The following is a 24220-nucleotide window of genomic DNA, read 5'->3' as shown; positions in this document are numbered from 1 at the left end:
CGACAAACGTCAGGGGGGAAAATCTCAAAGAGAAAGGCATATGGAATCACGTGGGAGGGGCTTGTAGATCTCCCGGCCGAAGAATATCCGGAACATGGGGTAGTTCTAGATGCTCGAGCTCGTCTGACTGCGACCGTTCCTGACCTCAACGTCACAATCACCAAATCGCTCATTGACAAGCCCACCCCATGTTGCTGAATGGTCTCTGGTCATTCAACACTGCTTCGCCGTCTTGGTGAAGACGCAGCTTTCTAATATTCTATAATCTTCGCTTCCAGCATTAAAGCAGCTATGGCGTTCGCAGGCATTGACATTGACAAGCCGGGCAAATATCCCATTGTTCTCAGTGATGCCTTATTGGGAAAGACAACGAAAGAAGTCTACACTGGAATGCGATGTAAGCAAATGGCACATGAACGAGCTCTTCGTCGTACTAATTGGCCTTAGACAACCACAAACCCGACACTTCTGCCGATTCATCTAGTTCCACGCACCTCAAGCCTTCCGATTCCGGTTCCAATACCTTCGATCTTTCCTACAAGGATAATAAAGACAAGTACTCTTACCAAGGTGTACGAGTATCTGGTGACGGGAAATATGTCTTGATCTACGATCCACAGCATAAGCACTTTGTGCTGCATCGTATCGATTCGACCTTTGACATGAACCTGGTTTCAGCCCCGTGGGATCAAGATGCATCTTCTCTGAAAGACCAGTATACGCAGATAAGCACTCAGCAAACAATCAATACTACCGCAGCTCAGCCGCCTAAACGAAAGCCCTCCAAAGCGAAAGCGACCACGACCAAGGCGGAACCTGCAAAACCACGGAAGAAGGTCGAAAAGGTCACAAAACCAAAACCTCCTCCACGAGCGCCTACACCTGATGAGGAAGAGGAGGAATCCGATGCTGGACTGGACATAGAGGATCCAGATGGCGGCGCACCTGTCTCATATCAATATCACCCCTCTCCGACATTCCAAAGACAAGATAGCGAAGATGCCAGTGAAGAGGACAGCGACGCGGAGGGAGAGGAGTATGAGGATGAGCGGAACAAAGATGTTGATGATTTGAAACTACCAAGTCCGGCGAATAATACTGGAGGTGTAAGTGAGGAGGATGATATGGAGTTAGACCTCGAAGCGGAGCTTGAACAGGCATTCGCAGGGGATGCTGATGACAGTAGTGAGAGTGAAGAGGAGTGATTTTGGAAAAGTCAGGAAAAATTTACTTGTTACTGGTGTTCTTGGGAGTTAGGTATGGGATTTTAGAGGAACTCATGGAATTATAGACTTTGTATGGGGATGCTTTAAGGGGATGGAGGATTTTCTTCCCGAGGCGCACAGGTTGAAAGGTACAAATAGGGACATTTGTTGGATGCTCGGAAAATTTATAATTTATCAACTCATTCTGATTTCCTTTTGCCGTTTGTTGAGCTATTTAAAGATGATGATGCTCCTCTAGTAGATCAGGAATTACGTCGAGGTAAGTTGAGACAACACAACGTTGTTTATATATTTACCAGGCTGCTTAGCGCCTTGAACTATTCAATCATTACATCGAATTAACATGTCGAATTCTATGTAAGAGACCACCCAGCTATCAAACCTGAATACATTTTCCGACCCCGGATCCGGCATCGCATTTTCCAGCCAACACGTGATCCTCATCATGCCGCACATAACCGAGGCATGAACTCTTCGGCTTGAGGGCCAAGAACTCATACACCGAACAGTCCTTATAACAACATTGGGATAGTTGATTTGCTGAGCTTCAATCCGGTGGAAAAGTTCTGCAATTGAATTCTCAATCCCTCAATCTCCTCTCTTCCATATACAATGTCGGCGATCAATCGAAGTATACGCACAGTAGCAAGCAAGAACCTACGAGTGCCTTTCCCCGCCAGTAATCTCCAATCGCGAGCTCTGCAAACTGCCCCTCTTAGATCACTTTCCTCCACATCCCGATCCTCACCACGCACAACACAGATAGCTTCTCTAAAGCAATTCTCTACAATGTCTCCTCTACAGTCCGGAGCTCCTCCACCACCTCAATCCAGAGAATACGACCCTGAGATTAAGGATATCGCAAGCTATGTCCACAACACACCGATAAACTCGGATCTCGCAGTGAGTACACTCCCACCCCCCCAAAAAGCAGTCACTGATCAAGATACAGTTCGACACCGCTCGTTTCGTGCTTCTAGATACCCTCGGATGTGGTCTTGAAGGTCTGCGATTTAAGGAATGCACAAAACTCCTCGGCCCAATCGTCGAGGGAACTATTGTGCCCAACGGTACTAAAGTCCCCGGCACACCATTCCAACTCGATCCAGTTAATGGAGCTTTCAATATTGGTGCTATGATCAGATGGCTGGATTACAATGACTGCTGGCTGGCCGCAGAATGGGGTCACCCCTCAGATAACTTGGGTGCTATCTTGGCTGTTGCGGACTGGATTTCGCGGACAAACAGAGCTGGTGGAAATTTGGGCAATGGAAAGGTCATTACCATCAAGGAGGTTCTGGAAGCTATGATTAAGGCACACGAGATTCAGGGATGCTTGGCACTTTTGAACTCATACAACAAGGTCGGTTTGGATCACGTTGTGTTGGTCAAGGTTGCCAGCGCCGCTGTGGTCTCTAAGATGTTGGGACTGTCAGAGAAGCAGACTGCAGATGCTGTTTCGCAGGCGTGGGTTGATGGTCAGAGTTTGAGAACATACAGACACTCCCCAAACACCATGTCAAGAAAATCATGGGCAGCTGGTGATGCTTGTCAGCGTGCTGTCAATTTGGTCTTGAAGGTCATGAAGGGAGAGCCAGGTGTTCCAACCGTTCTCTCTGCACCTGTTTGGGGATTCTACGATGTCCTATTCAAGGGAAACAAGTTTGAGTTCCAAAGACCTTATGGAAGCTACGTTATGGAGAATGTTCTCTTCAAGGTGTCATATCCAGGTTGGTTTACCCCACAACTACACAGTTCCTGAAGCTAACGTGAATCCAGCCGAATTCCACTCCCAAACTGCCATTGAAGCCGCGAAGAACATCCACAAGCGATTGGCGGATGAGGGCAAGTCTGCCAAAGACATCAAGGATATCACATGCCGAACTCACGAGGCCTGTATCCGAATTATCGACAAACAATTCAAGCCAATGGACAACTTTGCCGACCGTGACCACTGCATTCAATATATGGCCGCTGTCATGCTTGTATTTGGTCGTCTTGAGGCAACTGATTACACTGATGGCGGAGAAGCCGCTACTTCCCCACTTGTTGAGTCGCTCCGCCAGAAGATCAAGTGTGTTGAAGACCCTCAATTCACTGAGGACTACCACAACCCAGATATGCGTACCATTCCTAATGCATTGACCGTCACACTCAATGATGGTACCGTTATGGAAGAGGTTGTTGTTAACGCTCCTCTCGGTCACGGACTCCGAAGAGAGGAGGCCAAGCCAGAAATTCTGTCCAAATACAAGAGACATCTTGGCCCACATTTCAGCGAAGCGAAGGTTAAGGAGTTGGTTGATTTGGGCAATGATGGCAAGAAGTTGGAGGGTATGGCAGTGGATGAGTATGTTGACATGTACGTTGTCGAGGACAGCAAGTTCGTTTAGATGGGTTCGCACTCTGTAGATGGTCCAATAGCGAGATATGAAGAAATAAGATAAATTTAATCTCATATCTAGACGAAATCTAATCTTTTAGTGGTTGCGTTAATATCACGTTGCATACAAGTTAGTTGTGCGGCTGTAGCTTGGTGGGGGTGCGCCTGACAAATCCAAATCTTGACCGTAAGTTCCACCCGAAAAGATTCCCTCGCCGCCATAATCTTCAATCCCATCTACAAGCTGATATTTTCTTTATTAGGATACGGATTATCTTCGAGGACTTACTAGCCAAACTCTTGAGATGGCTCGCCAATTCCAATTCGTCACTGTGCCGGATCCATTGAAACCGGCGTCCTTCGGGGCTCGCAAATCAAATCAATCACATGTCATGCGTCAAGCGCATGCTAAGAAAAGGCGCCTCCAGATACAAAAATATCAAAATGAACCGCTCGTCGGTGCGGTGAAGCAGGGTCCCACTATCTACGATGCTGTTCTGTGGAGCCCTCTGAGCCAAGGAATGACCAATGGCAAAGACCCATTTTCGTCCATGGCAAGACCGCTAATGTCTGAAGAATATTTTTTGCTTGATCATTGTATGTATATAGATTCTGATACTGGTTGTTGTCCAACTATATGCCCCTTTCTTGTGGCGTGGTCTACTAATCCGTCTTCATCCCCGTGTCTCTTCCGTTCCGATGTTTCTAATTCTATCACAAGATATCAAAGTCGTCGTACCGTTTTCAATTGGTCACTGCAGTTTATTCGACTATCCAGGAGACCATCAGGCACAAATGCTTCGGGATTGGGTGGGTCTCGCCATCGCTGACGATACTCTCATGGTCGTGGCTGTTCTCCTCAGCTCATGTCGGTACATTCTACAAGACCAACCTGACCATCCAGTCTTCACTCGTATGGCCTTGCAGTATAAGCAGATATGCCTCCGTACACTGCTCTATCAGATTAGGGCTGAATCGTCTTCGATTAACGCCATGACGGTTGCTAAGGTGGTGGCTCTTGCTATAGATGAGGTGCGTTTGTTATAGCTCGTCTGTGCTTTGATTTTCTATGAGTATGGTACCGATGAAATGTCTTTTAGGTACAATCTGGCGAACTTGGTATAGCTAGAAAGCATCTACAAGGAGCGTTTGCTATGATTCACTTCGCTGGTGGTCCAATACCGCTTCGTCTTACAGGATTACTTGAGCGAATGTATAACAGGTTCATAGCGTTACTCAGTATCGATGCTTTGTAAACTTCTGAACCTTACAGCGGCCCCACGACAGGGGAAGGATCGCTCTGACATCGAGGTCAATTCGTTGTCGACTACATTTCCTCGCTCACATTGGAACATTTCGCCAAGGAATAGTACTTCCTGTTCGGGTGAGGGGTGAGCATATGTAGTTGCCAAGACCTAGCACTTCCTATTTGGGCGACATGTAGGTATAGCAAAGACTTCTCGCTCTCACACTGGCTAATAATGTTATGATTTGACTGTTGATAGATTTGTCAGGAATGGCTTCTGGCCTGACTTTATCAACAGTATTCGGGGAATTTCCGTCCCCGAAAGGCCACTAAACATAGGTATAAATGGCCTCAATTTTACCATTGTACATCAGAAAAAGAGTCACCTATCCTCGAATAAGAGTCGTCGCATATCACGACGACCGACATCGATCCTGTTACTCATCATGTCTTCTTTACCAACAAGTATCCCCGTAGGCTCATGGGTTCTCGTCACGGGTGCCAGTGGCTTCCTCGCTTCTCACATCATTTTGCAATTCCTAGACCGAGGCTTCCGCGTCCGAGGCACAGTTCGAGATGTCCAACAGTGTCAATGGCTTCTTGAAGGTCGCTTCAAGAAATACGCCGAAAACGGCGTCCTCGAGCTTGTTGCCGTCCCCGATTTCAGCATTGACGGCGCCTACGACCAAGCTATCAAGGGCGTTGCAGCTATCCTGCACACTGCCTACGTTACCAGCATCGTGCCAGACCCGAGCGAAGTAATCACCCCGATGGTAGCTAGCGTTTGTTCCATTATACACTCCGCTATCAAAGAATCCTCCGTCAAACAGATCGTATTTACCAGCAGTGCCATGGCCACCACTCCGCTCACACAGGATATCGACAACGGAACTGTGACTCGAGACTCTTGGAACGATGCAGTTCTCGAGGCTGCTTGGGCACCCCCGCCGTATGGCATGGCTCATGCCATGGCGAATTATCCTGCTAGCAAAGTCGCTGCCGAGAAGGAAGTTTGGAGACTAGTCGGGGAGAAACAATTGCCTTTTACTGTCAACGTGGTATCACCTGCTGGGTTGATAGGGGAGCCGTTGAACAGTAAACATATTGGGGGACAAGCCAACTGGATTGTGCATGTTTATAGAGGGAATAAGGGGGTGATGGATATGATGCAAGCTTGTAAGCACCTCCTCGATATCTGCACTTCTGAAATGCCTGTTTAACTTATTTCTATGTAGCATTCTACGCGGACGTCAAAGACGTAGCATTAATCCACATCGCCGCCATCCTGGATCCTGATATCAAGAATGCACGTCTGCAGAGTTGGGGCCACAAAGTGCACTGGAACGATGTCCTGGCTATTCTGCGCAAATTTCGTCCTCAGAAGAAGTTCGTGGACGATTATCCGGAGTCTTATCATTTGAGAGTGGAGGTTGATCAGTCCGAGTCGTTGAAGCTGTTGAAGACATGGGGTGAGAGGGATGGGTGGACGGCTTTGGAGAATGCGGTGGTTGAGAATGTTGATAATGCGTTTTTGAGTGATTAGTCGGGTTGTAACGGGGGAGGAAGGTAGTGGGTCATTGGCGATGATGAGAGCTATATTGCGATTTATTGCACTTCTCGAATCAAATACAAATCACGTGTCGGCAACTCACTACCGCGTAGGATAATTTCCTGATGCAAAAACTAGCAAGAGACAGAATTCAGGAGATTATATAGAGAACAATGTAAAAGAACAATTGATTTATGTCACCGCTTTGGACCTAAAAGCGAAAGTTCATATATCATTACGAGCTCATGCGCACGTGATAATGCCGCCCCACATTTGGTCATTTGAAAATATATTCATCGTTCTGACCTCGCGACACCAGCTTCCATCATTATGCGTCAAACTTTTGTGATGCTGCTTCAGCGCAAAGCCATGAAGCGTTATGAAGTTGAATCTATGTCCGATAAGGGGGCGTGAGAAAGTCAGTGAGTGGATTGGAAACGCGATTTTTGAGTAAGTGCCGCCGCAATCTTTTCTTGGGGTTTGTTGAAAGAGTTGCTGACTTGATGTAGAAGAAATGTGTTGCAGCACTGGTCGCAACTCACATAATTAATGTACCTGAATCAAGCCTGCCACGGACAATTTTCTGGAAATTCACTTTGTTACAGACTTTCAAGTCCGTTGCGAGCTTTCCATATTTGATGTGTTGATCTCAGCTATGGAGATGTCGAGTTCGTGACCGAAATCGTCGCTAGAATTACGAGACAAACACTCTCAAAGGACGCACAACACAACACACCAGCCGCTCATCGTGTCTCCTAACATTAGGTGGCTTACAGTCTTGATTCATATTCTGGAAAATGAAACTGCTCCAGAGCCATATATCTTCATTGGCTACAGCTTTGCTGGCGCGATGAAGCTGGCTCAAGTTTGCTATCCCTGGAAAGGTGTTCACTAATCTTTATGTAAGTTCACCAGGGCTCAGAATTGTTGATATTTCAAATGACTAAGACTCTAGCTAACTACTGCTGTTACTACTCCAAGGGTTGGGACGTAATGCTTCATGGTTATTTGGACCATTATGTAGAAGTGGCGTATCATCATCCTTTTCCAGAAACTGAGACCAGATTGACAAGTATGTTCTGAGGGAAATGTCGTGCAAACTCTCAGTTTCGTTGGCTTGAACCTGCACATGAACTTCGCCGCAGAAACGTCAACTGGAGACGAATTTTCCTCGCCCTTCCATTTTATCTTACATATGGAATAGCACCCTGGCTACAGCATCATAGATGCTTCTCCGACTGTAGCCCAATAGCAACCTTCTCAGATCCCGGTGATTGCTACAGGTACGCCTTTCCAAGAGATGTTTGTTCAAGCATTGGCCATACACAGTGGCCTGGCTGATATAAAACGTCCTGGGATACTGTATTTCGATGTTGCATAGCGTTCCGCAGCTTCCGCAGAGAGGCTCAGCTCAAACCAAGAGAAAGTTATCTTATTTTTCATGGATGCAAGAGCGCCTTCCCACCCATAACTGGAAAAATCCTTTGGACGTCATTGTTAACACTTTAATCTCGGCAGTAAGAATTCTGTGAGTGGCCTAGTGGTCATTCCAAATATGAGGGTGTGATGCTGACCCACTTTGCCGCATTCAAACCTACAGTTGCTGCAAGTTGCAGACTTGACGAACCTGCATTTCCACATGTAAACCACGTTCAAGCCTCGTGCTCGGTAAATTGGGTTTGCAAGTCTGACTTCTAGCATTGCTTGTCTGATCCTTCTAATGCTATCGGGGAATACGCCATATCAATTCCACACACCCTCTCTTGTGGAACCATCTCGCTGTTTTCGAGCAGCTCAAGCAGAGTTGCCTAACGTCTCGAATTGCGCTGGGCACAGTAAGAATCACACGCTGAGAAGTATGCGAGCAGGTAGCAGTGAGTCCAACAGATATGTTGGCTTTCTGTGTATGGTCAGCTTACGTTGGTTAGTTGCTGAAGAAAGTTACGCCTCTTAACAATTCGATGGAGGATTTAGCCGGAAGTGTTTATCAAACGATTGCAAACATGCTTGCCCACCAATAAAACTTTCGCGCTCTTTGTCAAGCGACTCGAATATTTCCACCTTCCACTTCTGTCGACATCTGGCTTTGAAGGTAACGTCGCAAATAATCGCCTAAATAGTTTGAGCGCGCGAAGCGTTTGTTTCGTACTTTCAGCTGGTACACAGCAGTGTTATTACTTTGACGCCGCAACATCACGTATAAAAATTACTCATCTGTCGTCGACGTTTACGAGCCTGTATGGGTATCCCTGGATAAGTCGGATTCGGAAGAGCCCCTCCGGACAGCTCTTGTAATAACTTTATCCACTCGTACTTATTGTCAGCTTCGTCAGCAAACTTTCTGCGCCGCAAACCAACGATGCGCCCTATGATATGTGGATATCATCATTTACCTCCTGCCTTTTCGAGCTTTCTTCGAACCGTCCGTTGTTCGATCTTCCATCCAAATATACGACATTCCTTGCATGTGAGGGCACATGGCTTTAACGCCCATGAACAGGGTGTCATTGACAATTACTCTGCTTGGCTACAATCAACAATTTCTATTCGCTTAAGTCGCCCATACTCTCTCCACCAAATCGCCTTATTGAAAGTAAAGGATCAATTACCGGGCTCTGCCATATGATGCACGTGGCCTTGCTGCAAGGCCGTTGCTCCTGCATATCTTCAATGTCGCTGCATGAATTATACGCTCGTTGGTTCGTCAGGTTTGCGACGAGTTTCTCACGAGAGTCAGCATTTCTAACAATGTTTGTTCCAACAGATACGACGGTGATGTTGGTTTGATACTCTGAAAATCGAAAGATCCCATCACGAAGTTCTTCGCGTGCTCATATTAGTGGAATAACCTTTATTGCTTTGCCGCCGGTGCCCGTGCCACGAATATATGTCCGCTGATCCCAGGCTTTAGCGTCATTCTCGAAATGCAACGGATCACCCCAGCCAGCCATCACCCCTCACTATTGCGAATCTAACCTCCAAGGATTTTAGCTTCGGACCGAGTTACCTTTTGACGTTACCAACTTCGCTATGAAGCCTTTCGAAGAGATGCTTGCCATGGACTCCACCACGCAGTTGCAATTATTTGCCCCCCTTTTCCAACCCCAGACGAGTAGGGGAAGACTCAGACCATATCCTTTCCCCAGGATGGATTTAGTTCATTTGTTCTGGGCAGGTACGCTCTTTTTATTTCGTGGCAGCAAATTGAAATCTGGGGCTCCCGCGCTCACGATACACGAAGAACAGCCGACGCCATAGGAAAAGACGGTCAACAACATGGACTTTTCGGCATGTGCAGACGATTCATCTTTCGGAACGGCAGTTCGGGGCTGCCGGGACAATTTTGACTTCACACTTCGGTTTGAGAGGATCTTCTTTGGACTTGTTCCGGCTGCAGTCTTTATTGCCCTCGGGTTGACCAGAGGACTTGTTCTTGCTGGAAGGCCGAAAGTAGTGACTCTAGGCGGCTCGGTTCTGAAAATTGTAAAGTTGGTATGAATTTCTCCGAATTGAGATCATTTCCTCCCTGTGATTATCTCTTACTGAAGCTTGCATTATGTAGGCCGCAACTATTTTGTACGGAGCACTTTGCCTCACACTTCTTGTCTTCAGTACGAAATCGAATCAGTCAAAAGCTTTGTTTGCTTCTTCCACCTCGCTGGGATTCATTTCCTCGCTTTGTATTATATTTGTCTCATTTCTGGAGCATCCGCGTTCTCCTCGACCATCTATCTTACTAAGCGGTTATTTGCTACTTACTATTCTATTTGACATTGCTCAAACTCGGACATTATGGCTTGCCTCGGTCACACCCGAAGAGTCCACTTTCTCTCGAGTTGTTACCGCTGCTGTTGTGGTGAAAGCGGCCGTTCTTGTTCTCGAATGCCAGCACAAAACCAAATGGATAAATTGGGATCCCAAGCAACATAGTCCTGAGGAAACAACTGGCCTCTTTGGTTTGGCAACTCTTGGATGGTTGCAAAGACTTTTTAGGAGCGGGTATAGCAAAGTTTTAATCCTGGAAGATCTCTACCCACTCGATGGAAGAATCATTACAGAGAGATTGCAATTTGAACTTTTGGAGAGACTTGAAGCTACCAAGTCAAAGGGCCAGAGATATGGGCTGGGCTTGACGAAAGCTCTGGCGAGGACCTTGTCATTTGCCCTTTTGCTACCCATGATTCCACGACTCGGTCTCACAGCTTTTCGCTTCTGTCAACCATTTCTCATTCGAAGACTTTTGAAGCTGCTTCAAAAGCCGGAAGACCATGATGCGAGAAACAGCGGTTACGGTTTAATTGGAGCTACTATAATTATCTACACGGGCATGGCTTCTTCGACTGCCTTGTATTGGTATCTTCACGAGCGCGCTCTATGCATGACTCGAGGGTCTCTGGTTGGTGCAGTATACAAGAAGACCACCAAAACAAGACTCTCCGTTTCAGGGGAATCCGCTGCTATCACCTTGATGAGTGCCGACGTCGAACGCATCAGACTTGGCTTTTTGAACTTGCATGAGTTCTGGGCAAATACTGTTGAAGTAGCAATAGCCACATGGCTACTTGAGCGCCAACTCGGGTTGGCATTTCTCGCTCCTCTCATCGTGGTTATTGTCTGCATCAGTTTGGCTTCGTTTGCCAATCGATGGACCGGCATTCGCCAAAGAGCTTGGATGGATAGAATTCAAAGCCGAGTTGGGCTCACAGCAAATGTCATATCGCACATGAAACATTTGAGAATCTCTGGACTTGCCGCTCCTGTCGAGAGCTTAATTCAGAAGATGCGTGTGGATGAGCTCAAAAGTGCTGCGAAGTTTCGAACCATTTACATCATTGTTGTAACGCTCGGGTATCTTCCCATGGCTTTGTCGACTGTCATGACATTTGCAGTTACATCGGAAGGACTCGATGTCTCGTCAATCTTCACATCAGTTTCTTACATTCTTTTGCTGGCTGATCCTCTAAGTTATCTCTTCCAAAACACGCCAAATCTTCTAGCGGCATTTGCCTGTCTTCACAGGATTCAAACCTTCTTGGAGCAACCTCAGAGAGTCGACTTCCGCATGGCATACTCTCAGGACTCGGAGACGGGATCCGAAACCGGGAGCTCAGCGTATGCTGATTCGGAACATGATACAAAATCGGCAATAAGCATCACGGGAGGCAACTTTGGCTGGGAAACCAACAAGATCGCGCTCAAGGACATCAATTTGACCATCCCTTCATCGCGGCTGACGATGGTTGTCGGACCGATCGCATCGGGGAAGTCTACTTTATGTACAGTTCTGCTCGGCGAGATTCCTGTCTCCCGTGGGCACGTTTCTCTAAGCTCGAATTTCATGTCAAGGAAAGTGGGTTACTGTGGTCAAACACCATATTTATCCAATGCCTCCATCAAAGAGAATATCATTGGATTTTCTCCTTTCAACCAAGCCCGATATGATGAAGCGGTGAAAGCTTCCATGTTGGAGCAAGATCTTTCAATCCTTCCAAAGGGTGACGACACTAGTGTTGGCAGTAGTGGAATATCATTGAGCGGGGGTCAAAAGCAGCGTGTTTCGATCGCGAGAGCACTGTACCTTGACACAAATTTCTTCATCTTTGACGATATTCTTAGCGGACTAGACGCGGACACCGAAGCACAAGTCTTTGAACGCGTTTTTGGACCTAACGGCATATTGCGACATCGAAATGCGACTGTGGTGTTATGTACTCACAGCATTCGACACTTACCTGCAGCAGATCATGTCATCGCATTGGGAGAACATGGAACTATCGTCGAGCAGGGAAGCTTCTCTGATCTCGCTGCAAACGAAAACTATATCCAAGGTCTCGACATCAAGCCACTTGAGGCAGAAAAGAGGGATTCTACTCAGATTACCGATACCAAAGTGGCTATTTCAGCGTCAACGGTTGTTGCGACACCAAAGAAGGTCGCCGCAGGATTCAGTCATATGGATGAAAGGAGTCGATTGGTCGGAGTCTCCAACATACACAGACATTACATCGCCAGTCTTGGCAAAACCTCAGTCCTAGCCTTCACGATCTTTGGCGTCGGATGGGGATTCTTCTACAACTTTGCCAACATATGGCTTACTTTCTGGGCGAAAGACGTCGCTTCGGGAACATCTTCACGATCGAACTCTTTTTACATCGGAATCTACGCTCTCTTTCAGGTTGCATATGTCGCATCCATGTTCTTTTGTTTCCTTATATGCTTCAGGCTCATGATCAAGGTTTCTGGATCGAAACTTCATAAAGATGCACTGAAGACTATGATCAATGCGCCTCTGAGGTTCTTTGCGACAACAGATACGGGGTTGATCATTAATTTGTTTTCTCAGGATATGACACTGATTGACAACGAACTTCCACTTGCGATCACGAATCTCGCATTGGATGTATGCAATGCTATCGGAATGGCTGCGGTCATCGCAACTTCTTCGCCTTATCTTGCAATCGCGTACCCATTTATGCTGGTTATTTTGTACTGGGTACAAAAGTTCTACCTTCGCACGTCGCGACAACTCCGACTTTTGGATCTCGAGGCAAAAAGTCCTCTTTAGTAAGCAATCTCTTTCCACAGACTTCTCTTTCAATACTAACAATTCCAGCTCCCATTTCCTTGATACCATCAATGGCGTTGCAACCTTCCGCGCATTCGGCTGGATTCAAGATGGTATTGATTTGAACCAGAGCCTCCTCTCCATCTCGCTAAAGCCAACATATCTTCTCGCCATGGTCCAACGTTGGCTAGGCTTCGCGCTTCAGATGATCGTCGCTGTTCTAGCAGTTACAGTCGTCACTCTTGCCACTCAATTGCGTTCTAGCACCGCTATGACTGGAGCTAGTTTGATTACACTCATGACATTAGGAAATATTCTCAATTATATCGTCCGATGGTATACTCAGATCGAGACTTCTATCGGCGCAGTAAGTCGTTTGAAGAGTTTCAGTGATCATGTCAAGTCGGAGAGCTTAGAAGTTGAAAATGTAATTCCACCGGCGGAATGGCCTATGCAAGGTGCGATTGAATTGAATGGTGTATCAGCTTCTTATGAGTAGGTCTTCCATCCCAGTGAAACTTCCCTGAATTTTCTAACGCCGTAATAGCGAGGAGGAGAAAGACGAAAACGATGGTAATGAAAATGAAATCAGCGAAAAGGGACCAAACTTAGCTCTCAACAACCTAAACCTAACCATCCAACCCGGCGAAAAGATTGCCATCTGCGGCCGCAGCGGAAGGTAACACCCCTTCTCCCCATAAACTCAACCAAGCTAATCCCCTCAGCGGTAAATCATCCACCATCCTCCTTCTCCTCCGTCTCCTCGACCCCTTATCCTTCACCTCCCAAAACATAACCATAGACTCGCTCCCTCTCCACAAAATTGACCGCTCAACCCTCCGTCAACGCATCATCGCCGTTCCCCAAGACCCCGTTTTTCTCCCTGACGGCACATCCATCATGGTGAATCTAGACCCGTATTCCGTGTCCTCGGCAGCAGAATGCGAAGATGTACTCTCTGTCGTTGGCTTGAGCGGACTCATCACCCTGCGTGGCGGGATTGGCGAGGCATTGACACCCGCGAGTCTAAGTCAAGGTCAAAAACAACTCTTCTCCCTCGCGCGCGCCATATTACGACGTCGAATCCGCTCTCGCGACCATGAAGCCACGTTCGGCACAATGACTACTTCCGAAAAACAATCCTTCTCCACCTCCAACACTTCCGGGGGTATACTTCTCCTCGACGAGGTTTCCTCCTCTGTAGACCGCGACACGGATCGTGCGATGCAGAAGATCATCATGGATGAGTTTAAGCATTATACTATTGTGATGGTGAGTCATCGGCTGGAGATGGTGATGGGGTTTGATCGCGTGGTTGTTATGGAACGGGGAAGTATTGTGGAGGTGGGCAAGCCTCTGGAGTTGAAGGGGGTTGTGGGGGGGAAGTTTGCTGGGTTGGTTGGTAGGGGAGGTGGGAAGTGAAAAGTACATTCGTTTTAGATGTTTCTTTGGTTTGTGTTATATATGTTTTTTATGCATGTGGTTTGATTGTTTGAGACACCTGCTATGTTATTAGAATCAAATGAGAGAACAAAATTTCCTTGTAACGTACCATTTCCCGACCTCTAGTTACCGTCTAAAATCATGTCACATTCTTAGACATTTATTAAAGAGAAAATACTCGTATTGAAGTCTCGGTACTTAGGAAATATATACTCTATCAATATAACACGGGGTGCCAAAGAGATCTATCTGTCCCTCACTGAAATATAGAACTAGAAAAGCGGACACGCTGAACAAATCACACCAAACGAAAACACCAAACTCGAAGAAATATACCAAAAGAAGCATCCTCCACTCCAGCAACCCCCAACACGCTCAACCCCCAACACCCTCACCACCTACCCCCAAAGCTCCTCCACCCTCCCCACCCCTCCCCCAACCAACCTCCCAAAAACCCTAACCACATCCCCCAACAACCCCTCTACCACCCCCCGGCTAATAAACCGCTCATCAAAATAAACACACCACTCCAAAACCCCCGCCTCAGCATCAACATCCACATTAATCCCAAACGGATCATCGCAATTCGTCTGACTCCCCTCATACTCCATCCCCAGCCCCTTTCCCATCCCCGCCATGCGGTGCGGATTTATATTCATGTTTATCGCGTTCTTTAGGATTGCGGTGAAAGGGGGGAGGGTGAGGAGTTCGCAGAACCCGAGGTGTTCGTGGGGGAGCAGGGCTGTTTGGAAGGTGCGTGAGGAGGCGAGGAGGGAGGGGATGCTGGAGGTGGGCGTGATGGTGTAGGGGATTGGGAGGAAGAGCGTTGTGGGACCTATTAGGTCTGGGAGGGATGGGACGGGGAGGTTCCGGCCTGAGCGGTCGGAGTAGAGGATTATTGTTGGGTGGGAGAGGTGGTGGGAGAGTGTTATGGCGGCGGAGAGTTCGAGGAAGGTGGGGAGGTTGGGGGTGGATGGCGGGAAGGGGGTGGTGAGGGTGTGTTCGTGGATTATGAGGGGGAGGGGGGAGGGGATGGGGGTGAGGAGGGGTGTGGTTGTTAGGTTGCCGAGATGGTGGGACCAGAAGGAGAGAGCGGCGGTTTTGGGTGTGGTGGTTATGTATTTTATAAAGGCGGACATTTTTGGGGTTGGTCCCAGAGGTAGGGAGGAGGTGGTGTAGATGGATTCGATTTCGGCGAAGAGCATGCTACGGGCGAAGGCGTCGTAGATGGTGTGGTGGATTGTCATGATGAAGTGTCTTTGCGAGCTTCCTGGTGTTGTGATTATACCTAAGCGAAGGAGAGAAACACCGAAACCCATTGGATTTGCTTTGTCGTCTGCGATGTACTGGTCGAGGTTTTTTGCGTAGTGCCAGACTGGTGATTTAGGCTCGGTGAGGACGACTTGAAGGATTCCAGACTTTGTGTCTACAATCATTGTGCGTAATGTTCCGTGACGTTTGATAGCGATGTTCCACGCTGCGACAAAGCGGTCGAGATCCAGAGTCGGTGGAAGTGTGTATGTAGCTTGAGACTGCCAATCCCAAGGATCGTAGATCGTCTTGTTAGCACCTGGATATCCAGTGATATAGTGAAGTTGCATAGCGGAACATGGATATAGGTCCTCGATTTTGTCCTCTGTAATCCTACATTGAGATGCTGCTTCCTTTTTCTGCTCTGCGACGTCTAGATCTTCAATCAACGAGAAGGGCGCAATTTCCTCTTCTTCGCCATTCTCCTGTACGGTGAGAGCTAGTTCGCGTAGTACCGGTGTTTTGAATATTCCACTAACTGTCATGGTCATGCCATCTCGTCGTGCCATGGATACGAGACGCATGGCCAAGACACTGCCGCCACCCAGATGGAAGAAATTGTCTTCTACGCCGATTTGGTCCACGTCTAAAAGATCCATCCAGATCTTGTGAATTCGCTTTTCAATGGGAGTCGAGGGAGGCTGTGAGTTGCTTGTGGTTGCTCTTTTGATTCGGAATCTTGAGAGCTGAGCAGGTAAAAGTTTTGAGGCCACTGCCACTAGTGACTTTCGATCGAGAACTTTGGAGTCGGAGAGTGGTAGTCTTTGAACTGGAATGTACAACTATTAAGTATGATGTTAGTTTGCGTAACCAAAGTGTTGAATTTAGTGGACTTACGAAAGGAACTTTATGCTCCGGAAGCTTTTGATGTAGTTCAGCATCTACCTCCTCTACCATTTCATGAAACAGCCCCAACCTTTTTGAGGTCCCCATTAAAATAACATCTTCATCGCTCCCATGACTGCTTTCATCCCCAGCAACGAAAAATACAGCGAGCACTTTGCTGCCTTCCCCATCAGATACAGCGGTGACAGCAAATTGAGCTGGCGACCATTGCCAAGAGGATGGAATCGCTTCTTTGATATGAGCCTCGATTTCCGTGATATCGACACGTTGCCCTTGAATCTCAACAAGGTCGTCTTTGCGACCGATAGGAGATATGACACCATCCCAAGAATATTTAGCTAGAACGCCAGTCTTGTAGAACTTCCGCGCTGGTTGCTCGCTTTGATTCTGATACCAGGTAGGAACCTCGACAAAGTTCTTTGCTTCCAACCCAACGTCGGGGTGCTGAGCTCCAGGCTCAGTAGTCCCTACCAAGACCTCACCAACACCACCAATAGGAGTCAAACTATCCACATCCTCAGGATCGACCAACCACTCCAGTTGTTTCTCTTCACCCTTGACAGAATTCCACTTCCCAATCTGTTCCCTATCCCCCTCCGAAATCCTCATCAACTCCCCAATCCTCATATCCTCATCCCCAACCGACATTCTCCTCAAAATATCCGCCATCTGCTGAAAGATCCTCCTCACCTCCTCCTCCCTCAAAATCTGATGATCGAACGTCGCCCGGAAATCAATTGTGTCACCTTGGAGTTCGCACTCCATCACCAGCGCGAAATCCATGACGGGGAAGAAGTAACTTCTACCGAGGAGTAACTGGCGCGAGTCTTTTGAGTTGTTGGCGGATTGGACTACGAGAAGGGTGCGGAATTTACAGGCTGCGATGGCGCCGTCGCTTAGTCGCCTTATGTTATGGAGACCGAATTGGGAAAAGGGGAGGATGGACAGGTATTGATCTTGTGTGTTTTGGAGGAGTTCGGACAGTTTTTGATCAGGTGAAAGACGTGCGCGAAACGGGATTGTGGTTACGGTTGGGCCGGGAATTGAATCGATTCTTGGGAGTTGTGCTGCTCGACCGTTCAATGTCAAGCCTGTAACTACATCTGAAGTGTCTGAGTATATTCCGAGGAGAATAAGCCATGCAGCTTGAATCATGGTTGCAGCTGTTACAGAACCTTTCTTGAAGGATGGAACATTGTACTTCAGCTCTGCTTCTGCGTGCTCGTCAAGGTGATGGTCTATTCGATTTGATCGCTCGACTTTGGGAACGTAAGATGAGCTTGGTAATGGTGGGAAGACTGGTGCAGGCGCATCCTCCAATTGCTGTTTCCAGAACTGTCGTCCCGATTCCTGGTTCTGTTGGCTGATATAGTTGATGAATTTGTTGTACTGCGGAGCTTTGGATATCTCGGAACTCTTGCCCAAATATTCTTGCTCTACCGCGGTGGTGATATCCGATTCTGACCATCCGTCCACAAGCGCGTGATGAATAGTCCAGATCAGAAAGAAGTCCGTTTTGCCCTTGTGATACTGTCGTAAAACGGTGTGCCGAGACATTGGTTCTCCAAACTTCAATCCTCGTTCCTTCTCCGCTGAGAAGAACTTGTCCAAATCACCATCTACGATTCCCCAATTGAGCGGTTTATTAACAACTACCTGATGCAGATCCGAATTGCAATCGAAGAATCTGGTTCTCAAAACCTGAGCATGCTTTGCGACAGCTTCCCAAGAAGATCTCAGGCGATCTAGATCGACCGACTCTGGCATTTGATAAACGAACTGCAAGATGTATGTCCCAGGATCTTTCATAGAGAGAGCCAAAAGCCCTTCCTGCATTGGAGAGCAGGGATATATATCCTCGATGAGTTCTCGCGGTATTGAACAAGCTTTGCTGGCCTCCCGACACACCATATTTACATCGGCTTTACTCAATAGTTTGAAAGGAGGAATTGCCGCCAAGTCTTCTTCCCGTATGACGAGATCTTTGGTGACGACCGACATGTCGTACAAGATGGGAGATTTGAAAACAATATCAAGACTCAAGTCAAAGCCATTAGCTCTTGCCGCCGCGATTAATTTGATTGCCATGACAGAGTCGCCGCCGAGGGAGAAGAAGTTGTCATCTGGTTCGATCTCTGAAGGGTCTACTTTAAAGACATCTGCCCAAAGCGCTTGAAGTTTTACTCCTTTTGGACTCAGTTTCAGTTCAGTCGCAGATGCATCTCTCTTCCTGTTGATGAATATCCCAAGTTCCTTAACCGTAAGTTCTGAAACGATATTCCGAAGTCTTCTTCTATCGGCTTTTCGAGATATCGTAAATGGAACAGTCTTGAGTGGAACCCAGACTGTGGGAACTGCGTAGATCGGTAACAAGGTTTTCATCTTTTCTTCGAGTTCCGATACCATAGTAGAAAATCGATCTTGTTCGGCGCTCGAGGTCATCAGTTCCGGCCCATCTTTCACCGCCCAGTCCAATGAACCAATGTCCTCATTTTCATCCAGGCAAATGAACGCGATAAGCTGTTTACTTATCAATCCAGAAAACGCCACTGCATCGACAACGACTCTTTTCGAACCTGGCTTGACAATTTCTGACAGAGTGTCGTGAAGATTCTTCTCCACCTCTTCCAATTCTAATCTTTGACCTCGGATTTTGACTTGATTGTCGATCCTGCCAGCATAGCAAACTCGACCATCATCCAGATAAGAAGCCAAGTCTCCCGTTCGATACATCCGACTTTGCTTTTGGTGTCCAACCATCCACAAGGGATTCTGAATGAACTGTTGACTGGTTTTTGCCGGATCATTCAAGTACCCTCTACCGACCAATGGACCCTCAATTAGTAGTTCGCCCGTTTCTCCGATTTCCGCAAGTTGGTTGTAGTTGTCTTGTTTTACAATCCACCCACGGGAGCCCACTGGCTTTCCAATCTCTCCAGCGACTAGCCTACGTTGGCTCGCATCAGCTGTGAAGCAAATAACACAACATTCCGTCGGTCCGTATACCAGAATCGTTCGGAGCTTCTTGGACCACCTCTCTAGGAGTGACGGAGGGCAGCTCTCTCCCCTGAATGGTCACAAGTATTAGCGGAGTCATGAAACTTGAGACGATGGTCGTATCCTTCAGCGAGAACTTTATTAAATTGAAGAAAAGGATTACATACCCAAGAACTAAAGTTCTGAATGTGGGTACTTCATCGAAAGCGAGGTTAGACGCTAGCGAAGGAGTGAACTTCGCGTTATTAACATCCATCCGCCGCATCGCATCAACGATGCCATTGTTTCGTTCCCATTCTGATGGAATACAGAGCGTAGCACCAGATGCCAGAGTTGCAAAGATATCCGTGATACAGGCATCGAAAGCGTACGATGCGAATTGGAACACACGTGATCCACTTTGATATCCTAACTTTTCAGCAATGTTGGTTGCCGTATTGGAAAGCGAAATATTCTCAATGGCAACGCCTTTTGGGTTTCCAGTACTTCCAGAGGTGAAAATGTAATATGCCGCATTGTTAGGACTAGCCGTAGTCGGAGCCTTGGTCTCGTTCCCAGGCCCCAGGGAAGAAAGAGAGGAACTGTCAACCACAACTGCTTGGCTCACTAGATTCGTACATATATCAAAACAATCGGCCGAGGAAAGGGCTACTTTCGAGTTTGTCTGCCTGACAATGGATTCCAAGCGAGCAATCGGCTGTGAAGGGTCCAGTAAAAGAAATGCCCCGCCAGCCTTGAGAACGGCTAACAAACCAACAATCGCCCATTTGGACTTTTCGAAACACAAAGGAACAATAACTTCGGGACCAACTCCTTGCGTTGTCAGATAATTTCCTAAGCGTGAAGATAACGAGTCCAACTCCGTATATGTGAGGTCACCATCCCAAGAGCACACCGCTTGTGCCTCACCGTCTTTCAGCGCTTGCGCGTGAATAAGACTATAGACAAGCGCCTCGACTGCTCGAGGAAGCTGTCCATTCCACTCTAAGCCCTTCTTGAAGCTCGCCTGGCTCAGAACCTCTGCATCTCTAGCCATGATTCCGACTGAAAGAACCAAATTCAAAGATTACACCACTCTTGAAACCTTCGCGGCGTTCAGCAAAGAAGAGACAAGAAACGAGTAAACGATACAAAATGGTACAAGCACCTCTATCTCAGGAAAAGCAATCAACAAAAAAGAAACTTCAAAATAAGCAGAGATATCAACACATCACACGCTTTCAACCGATCACTGGCCACCCGAACAGGCAGGCTCCTCCCCACCGCACAAACAAGGATGTAACACAGGGGTTAGCAGTCTCCAAAGTCCATCTTCTCCCACCCCCCGCCGTCGATTTTTTCACTTGAAATTCTACCATTTGACGTACAACACTAGGTGCTGACATGGCTGTGACGAACGAGCAAACCAGCCAGACGTTGCTGCGGAAGCAGTTGGTGAACGGTCCGGCCCGCTAAAATATGTTGGATGAGGGACAGGGCGGCCGGAGACCGGACCACTTCCGGCTGGCAGCTCGGCAATTGGCCCTCCGCACCCGCCGCAACCCCGCGTCCGATTTCTCTGCGACGGAAGAGGAGCAGAGGGGGAGGAAAGATTTTGCTATTGGTTCCGAGGTTGATTTACTATTGGTGTGTGTTCGCGGAGTCAGCTCCTTAAAGACATTTACGTACAGCGTTGCATATAAGAGGATGGACTAGTTTACCAGGTTTTCACTCCGGATTTGGGAGCGTGGGTTGATTAGTGGGGTGGGTTTGAGTCCGTCGAGGGTGCCAAGGTCTTAAGTACCTTTGATATAAAGGTGGGACTCTGGGGGTTTTTTAGGAAGCGCGCTGAGCGAATTAATTCTGTATTAAATTTGCTCGCGTGAAGGGGAATGCAGGCTATTCTCAGAGGCTTTATTAACCTTAACGGGGAAGTGAAAATTTTCAGGGTGAAGAACTGTTACTTTCAAAGTAAGAGGCAGAAAGAGTCGTACCTTGATACATCCATGGATTTAAGGGGGGCCGGTTAGCTAAGCGAGCTCCAAAAGCTTAAATACCACTTGCTTATGTTGTCCCAGTATTCTTGTGCCTCGTATCAACATGATTGAATAGATCTAAGCATGTCCATGGTGTCAAATAATATTTGCTTAGAACGCTCATAATCTTTCACAAAAGTACTTCTACATTTCACAATCGTGCGCATCCACGACAGCATTTATGCCAGCAGAATGGCGGCGCTCCTTATTTAATCTTAGGCCAGAATAGTAATATTCTCAGTGTCAGACAGAAACGACCAGCACCGTTAAGCTTTACGCTATTTCTTCTAATTGAGAAGTTAACGAATGTCAACTATAGTATATTCTTACCGGGCACTGATTTGGCACTTATAGTATTAGTATCATCTTCTTACAGGAAGAAATAATTCAAGTGACTCCGGGATGGAAGAACAATTCTATATGAACTGATCTATGTGAACGAAGGAAATCGGGCATTTGAGCCCACTGATTACCCCGGATTTCCCTGTTGCTGATTCCAACTTTCTTGTTTTGAGGATATTTCAGATCCATACCCATCTCTACAACAATGAAAGAACTCACCTCGAAAAAAAGACTCCAGATTTTGCCTATTTTTCCTTCGATTTAATGTCACAGTGTTGATGTGGAAAACAATGGATGGTACTCACAGTCTTGAGATGATGGAGGAACAAAGAAACAACCACACGATAATGAACACAGCAAAACAACAGAACAACCAGATTTTCATTTTCATTTAATCCACAATTTTATGCACCAGACCCTACACCATTCAAACCCTAACCATTCAGATTACATGTTTGGAAACCTTAACAGTCACACCACCATCACCATGCCTCAACCACTCACCACCCTCCCTCCTCCACAAAAATCCGAGATATCCCGCATATCCATCTACCCCCACGAAATGCTCTGTCTCCGCCGTCTCCTAATCGACGAAGACATCATCACCCCCGACGGCGAAGACGCCATCAACTTCACCTATTTCATCAAGTGGGAGCATTGCTACGCCAAGTTCAAGGCTATTTGTCCGGGGTACACATTCAAGGAGGTTTACGAGCATTTTTGTGGGAATCCGGAGTTCTATCGGCAGTGCAGGAGTGGATATCTGGAGGGGATTGAGGGGGGGATGAGAGGGTTGGGGATGAATGAGGAAGGAGAGGAAGGGAGGGAGGAGGGAAGGAGGAAGATGAGGGCTGGGAATTTGGTGGAGTGAAAGGGATAAGGAGTTTGGAGGGGAGGCTTGCGATGCCCAACTAGTGAAGACGCTTGGCAAATATAAGTCGGTTACATTTGATAAGTTTGACTCCTAGCTAGAGCTCGTAGATTAATTCACAGAACATCAAGCATATCATGATTGCATCCGACACAAACATTATGCTATACAAAATTAATATTATTTCATCTTATCACAAACTTGCTATATGTTGACTCCTGAAACGTTTGTCAAAACACATCTCTATCTCTCATGCGACACATTCAAGGCTTGGAAATGGTTTGCGCCATAAATGAATACTCGCCGTTCCACAAATTCATGACCTGAATGAGATATGGCTTTTAGTTAGGAACTACAATCAAGAAAACCATAATCTCACTATCTATAAACCACTTGGCCAATTTATGGTTCAACATTGACTAACTAAGCCAAGATTTGCTTTTTCGTAAGATTCAGCGTCGTAACTGAATTTGGGAACAGGTCCAGGAGATGAGATTCAATACTGTGATAAGATTATCTCGTATATCTTTTAACATTAACTATAAACCATATTGAAATGGCTGTCGAAATCTTCTTGAATGCCGACAGATTGCCGATTGTTAGTTTCTTTATTGGAGTCATAAAAGGTGACGAGGCTTTCCTGAGGAGGTGGCAGAATGACTTACTACCGTTAATATATTCGAAAATTATAATATGACGACAGTGTAGGACTAGGTGAACTGTAGGTGAACTGATTTTGTTTACACGTTATGACAACAAACACGACTAGAATCATTCGAAAGATGTTATGACTCCTTATATGACTGATTACTATACCTCTCACATACTATACTAGATGACACCCCCTTTCTTTAATCGCCGGTTACTAATTCCATTATAACATAACTCCAACCCAGCATTCCCGTACCCCTTTCTCACCATCCACAAATCCATTCGCAACCCCCCAGCACACCAACCAACCACACCACCTCACCTCCACATCTCTCGCCTCCACAACCCCCCATCCCCCCTCCCAAAATATCCCACCCAAATCCCAACCCAAACCCCAACACCCCTCCAACCCCACCAACAACCCCCCCTCAATTCTCAGCGCAGATGAAATTCTCACTCCGTCTCGAACTCCGAACCGGTGTAATCTGGAGCGCTACAGACTTCAAATCAATCGATCGGCAGACATTTTTAACGCAGTGGCAAAAGCACGTCGACAATTCCCCCGTTTTCGCCGATATAGCCGGCGTTGGATGTGGGAGGATCTTGAGGGCGAGATTGTTTCTGACATGGAGTACTATTTTGGGGGGAGTTTTAGGGGCGGGGGATTTGAGGACAGATCGTGAGGGAAGGAAGGGGGAGGGGGACTAGAATGGATTGGAGGGAAGCAGGAGTGACGTTAGAGAGTGGAGAGTGGATAGAAGGGTTCGGAATTTTC

General features: G+C 47.0%; 8 protein-coding genes across 8 annotated transcripts; 7 read left to right on the top strand and 1 right to left on the bottom strand.

Moving 5' to 3' along the window:
* Positions 1–291: 291 nt before the first annotated feature.
* Positions 292–1205, top strand: GLAREA_02484 (uncharacterized protein; the record flags this gene model as incomplete). The annotated part of the gene is made up of 2 exons (XM_008087570.1): positions 292–397; positions 448–1205. 2 exons carry the CDS (start codon positions 292–294, stop codon positions 1203–1205), a joined length of 864 nt encoding a protein of 287 aa, XP_008085761.1.
* An 810-nt stretch (positions 1206–2015) lies between these two features.
* GLAREA_02483 (2-methylcitrate dehydratase PrpD) lies at positions 2016–3619 on the top strand (the record flags this gene model as incomplete). Its single annotated transcript, XM_008087569.1, has 3 exons — positions 2016–2129; positions 2179–2956; positions 3006–3619. 3 exons carry the CDS (start codon positions 2016–2018, stop codon positions 3617–3619), a joined length of 1506 nt encoding a protein of 501 aa, XP_008085760.1.
* A 295-nt stretch (positions 3620–3914) lies between these two features.
* On the top strand, positions 3915–4865 carry GLAREA_02482 (uncharacterized protein; the record flags this gene model as incomplete). The annotated part of the gene is made up of 3 exons (XM_008087568.1): positions 3915–4206; positions 4331–4641; positions 4710–4865. 3 exons carry the CDS (start codon positions 3915–3917, stop codon positions 4863–4865), a joined length of 759 nt encoding a protein of 252 aa, XP_008085759.1.
* A 436-nt stretch (positions 4866–5301) lies between these two features.
* On the top strand, positions 5302–6398 carry GLAREA_02481 (NAD(P)-binding Rossmann-fold containing protein; the record flags this gene model as incomplete). Its single annotated transcript, XM_008087567.1, has 2 exons — positions 5302–6031; positions 6091–6398. The coding sequence occupies 2 exons, from the start codon at positions 5302–5304 to the stop codon at positions 6396–6398; spliced, it is 1038 nt and encodes a 345-aa protein (XP_008085758.1).
* A 3282-nt stretch (positions 6399–9680) lies between these two features.
* On the top strand, positions 9681–14391 carry GLAREA_02480 (ABC transporter transmembrane region; the record flags this gene model as incomplete). Its single annotated transcript, XM_008087566.1, has 5 exons — positions 9681–9896; positions 9967–12968; positions 13018–13464; positions 13517–13648; positions 13695–14391. 5 exons carry the CDS (start codon positions 9681–9683, stop codon positions 14389–14391), a joined length of 4494 nt encoding a protein of 1497 aa, XP_008085757.1.
* A 419-nt stretch (positions 14392–14810) lies between these two features.
* GLAREA_02479 (Acetyl-CoA synthetase-like protein) lies at positions 14811–20602 on the bottom strand (the record flags this gene model as incomplete). The annotated part of the gene is made up of 3 exons (XM_008087565.1): positions 14811–16505; positions 16561–19636; positions 19734–20602. 3 exons carry the CDS (start codon positions 20600–20602, stop codon positions 14811–14813), a joined length of 5640 nt encoding a protein of 1879 aa, XP_008085756.1.
* Positions 20603–21024: 422 nt separating this feature from the next.
* Positions 21025–21261, top strand: GLAREA_02478 (uncharacterized protein; the record flags this gene model as incomplete). The annotated part of the gene is made up of 1 exon (XM_008087564.1): positions 21025–21261. The coding sequence occupies one exon, from the start codon at positions 21025–21027 to the stop codon at positions 21259–21261; it is 237 nt and encodes a 78-aa protein (XP_008085755.1).
* A 1149-nt stretch (positions 21262–22410) lies between these two features.
* On the top strand, positions 22411–22794 carry GLAREA_02477 (uncharacterized protein; the record flags this gene model as incomplete). Its single annotated transcript, XM_008087563.1, has 1 exon — positions 22411–22794. One exon carries the CDS (start codon positions 22411–22413, stop codon positions 22792–22794), a length of 384 nt encoding a protein of 127 aa, XP_008085754.1.
* Positions 22795–24220: the final 1426 nt, after the last annotated feature.

The sequence above is a fragment of the Glarea lozoyensis genome, assembly GCF_000409485.1.
Source record: "Glarea lozoyensis ATCC 20868 chromosome Unknown GLAREA6, whole genome shotgun sequence".
Taxonomy (NCBI): domain Eukaryota; kingdom Fungi; phylum Ascomycota; class Leotiomycetes; order Helotiales; family Helotiaceae; genus Glarea; species Glarea lozoyensis.
The sequence above is the reverse complement of the archived record's forward strand: the minus strand, read 5'-3'. Positions and strand labels throughout refer to the sequence as shown.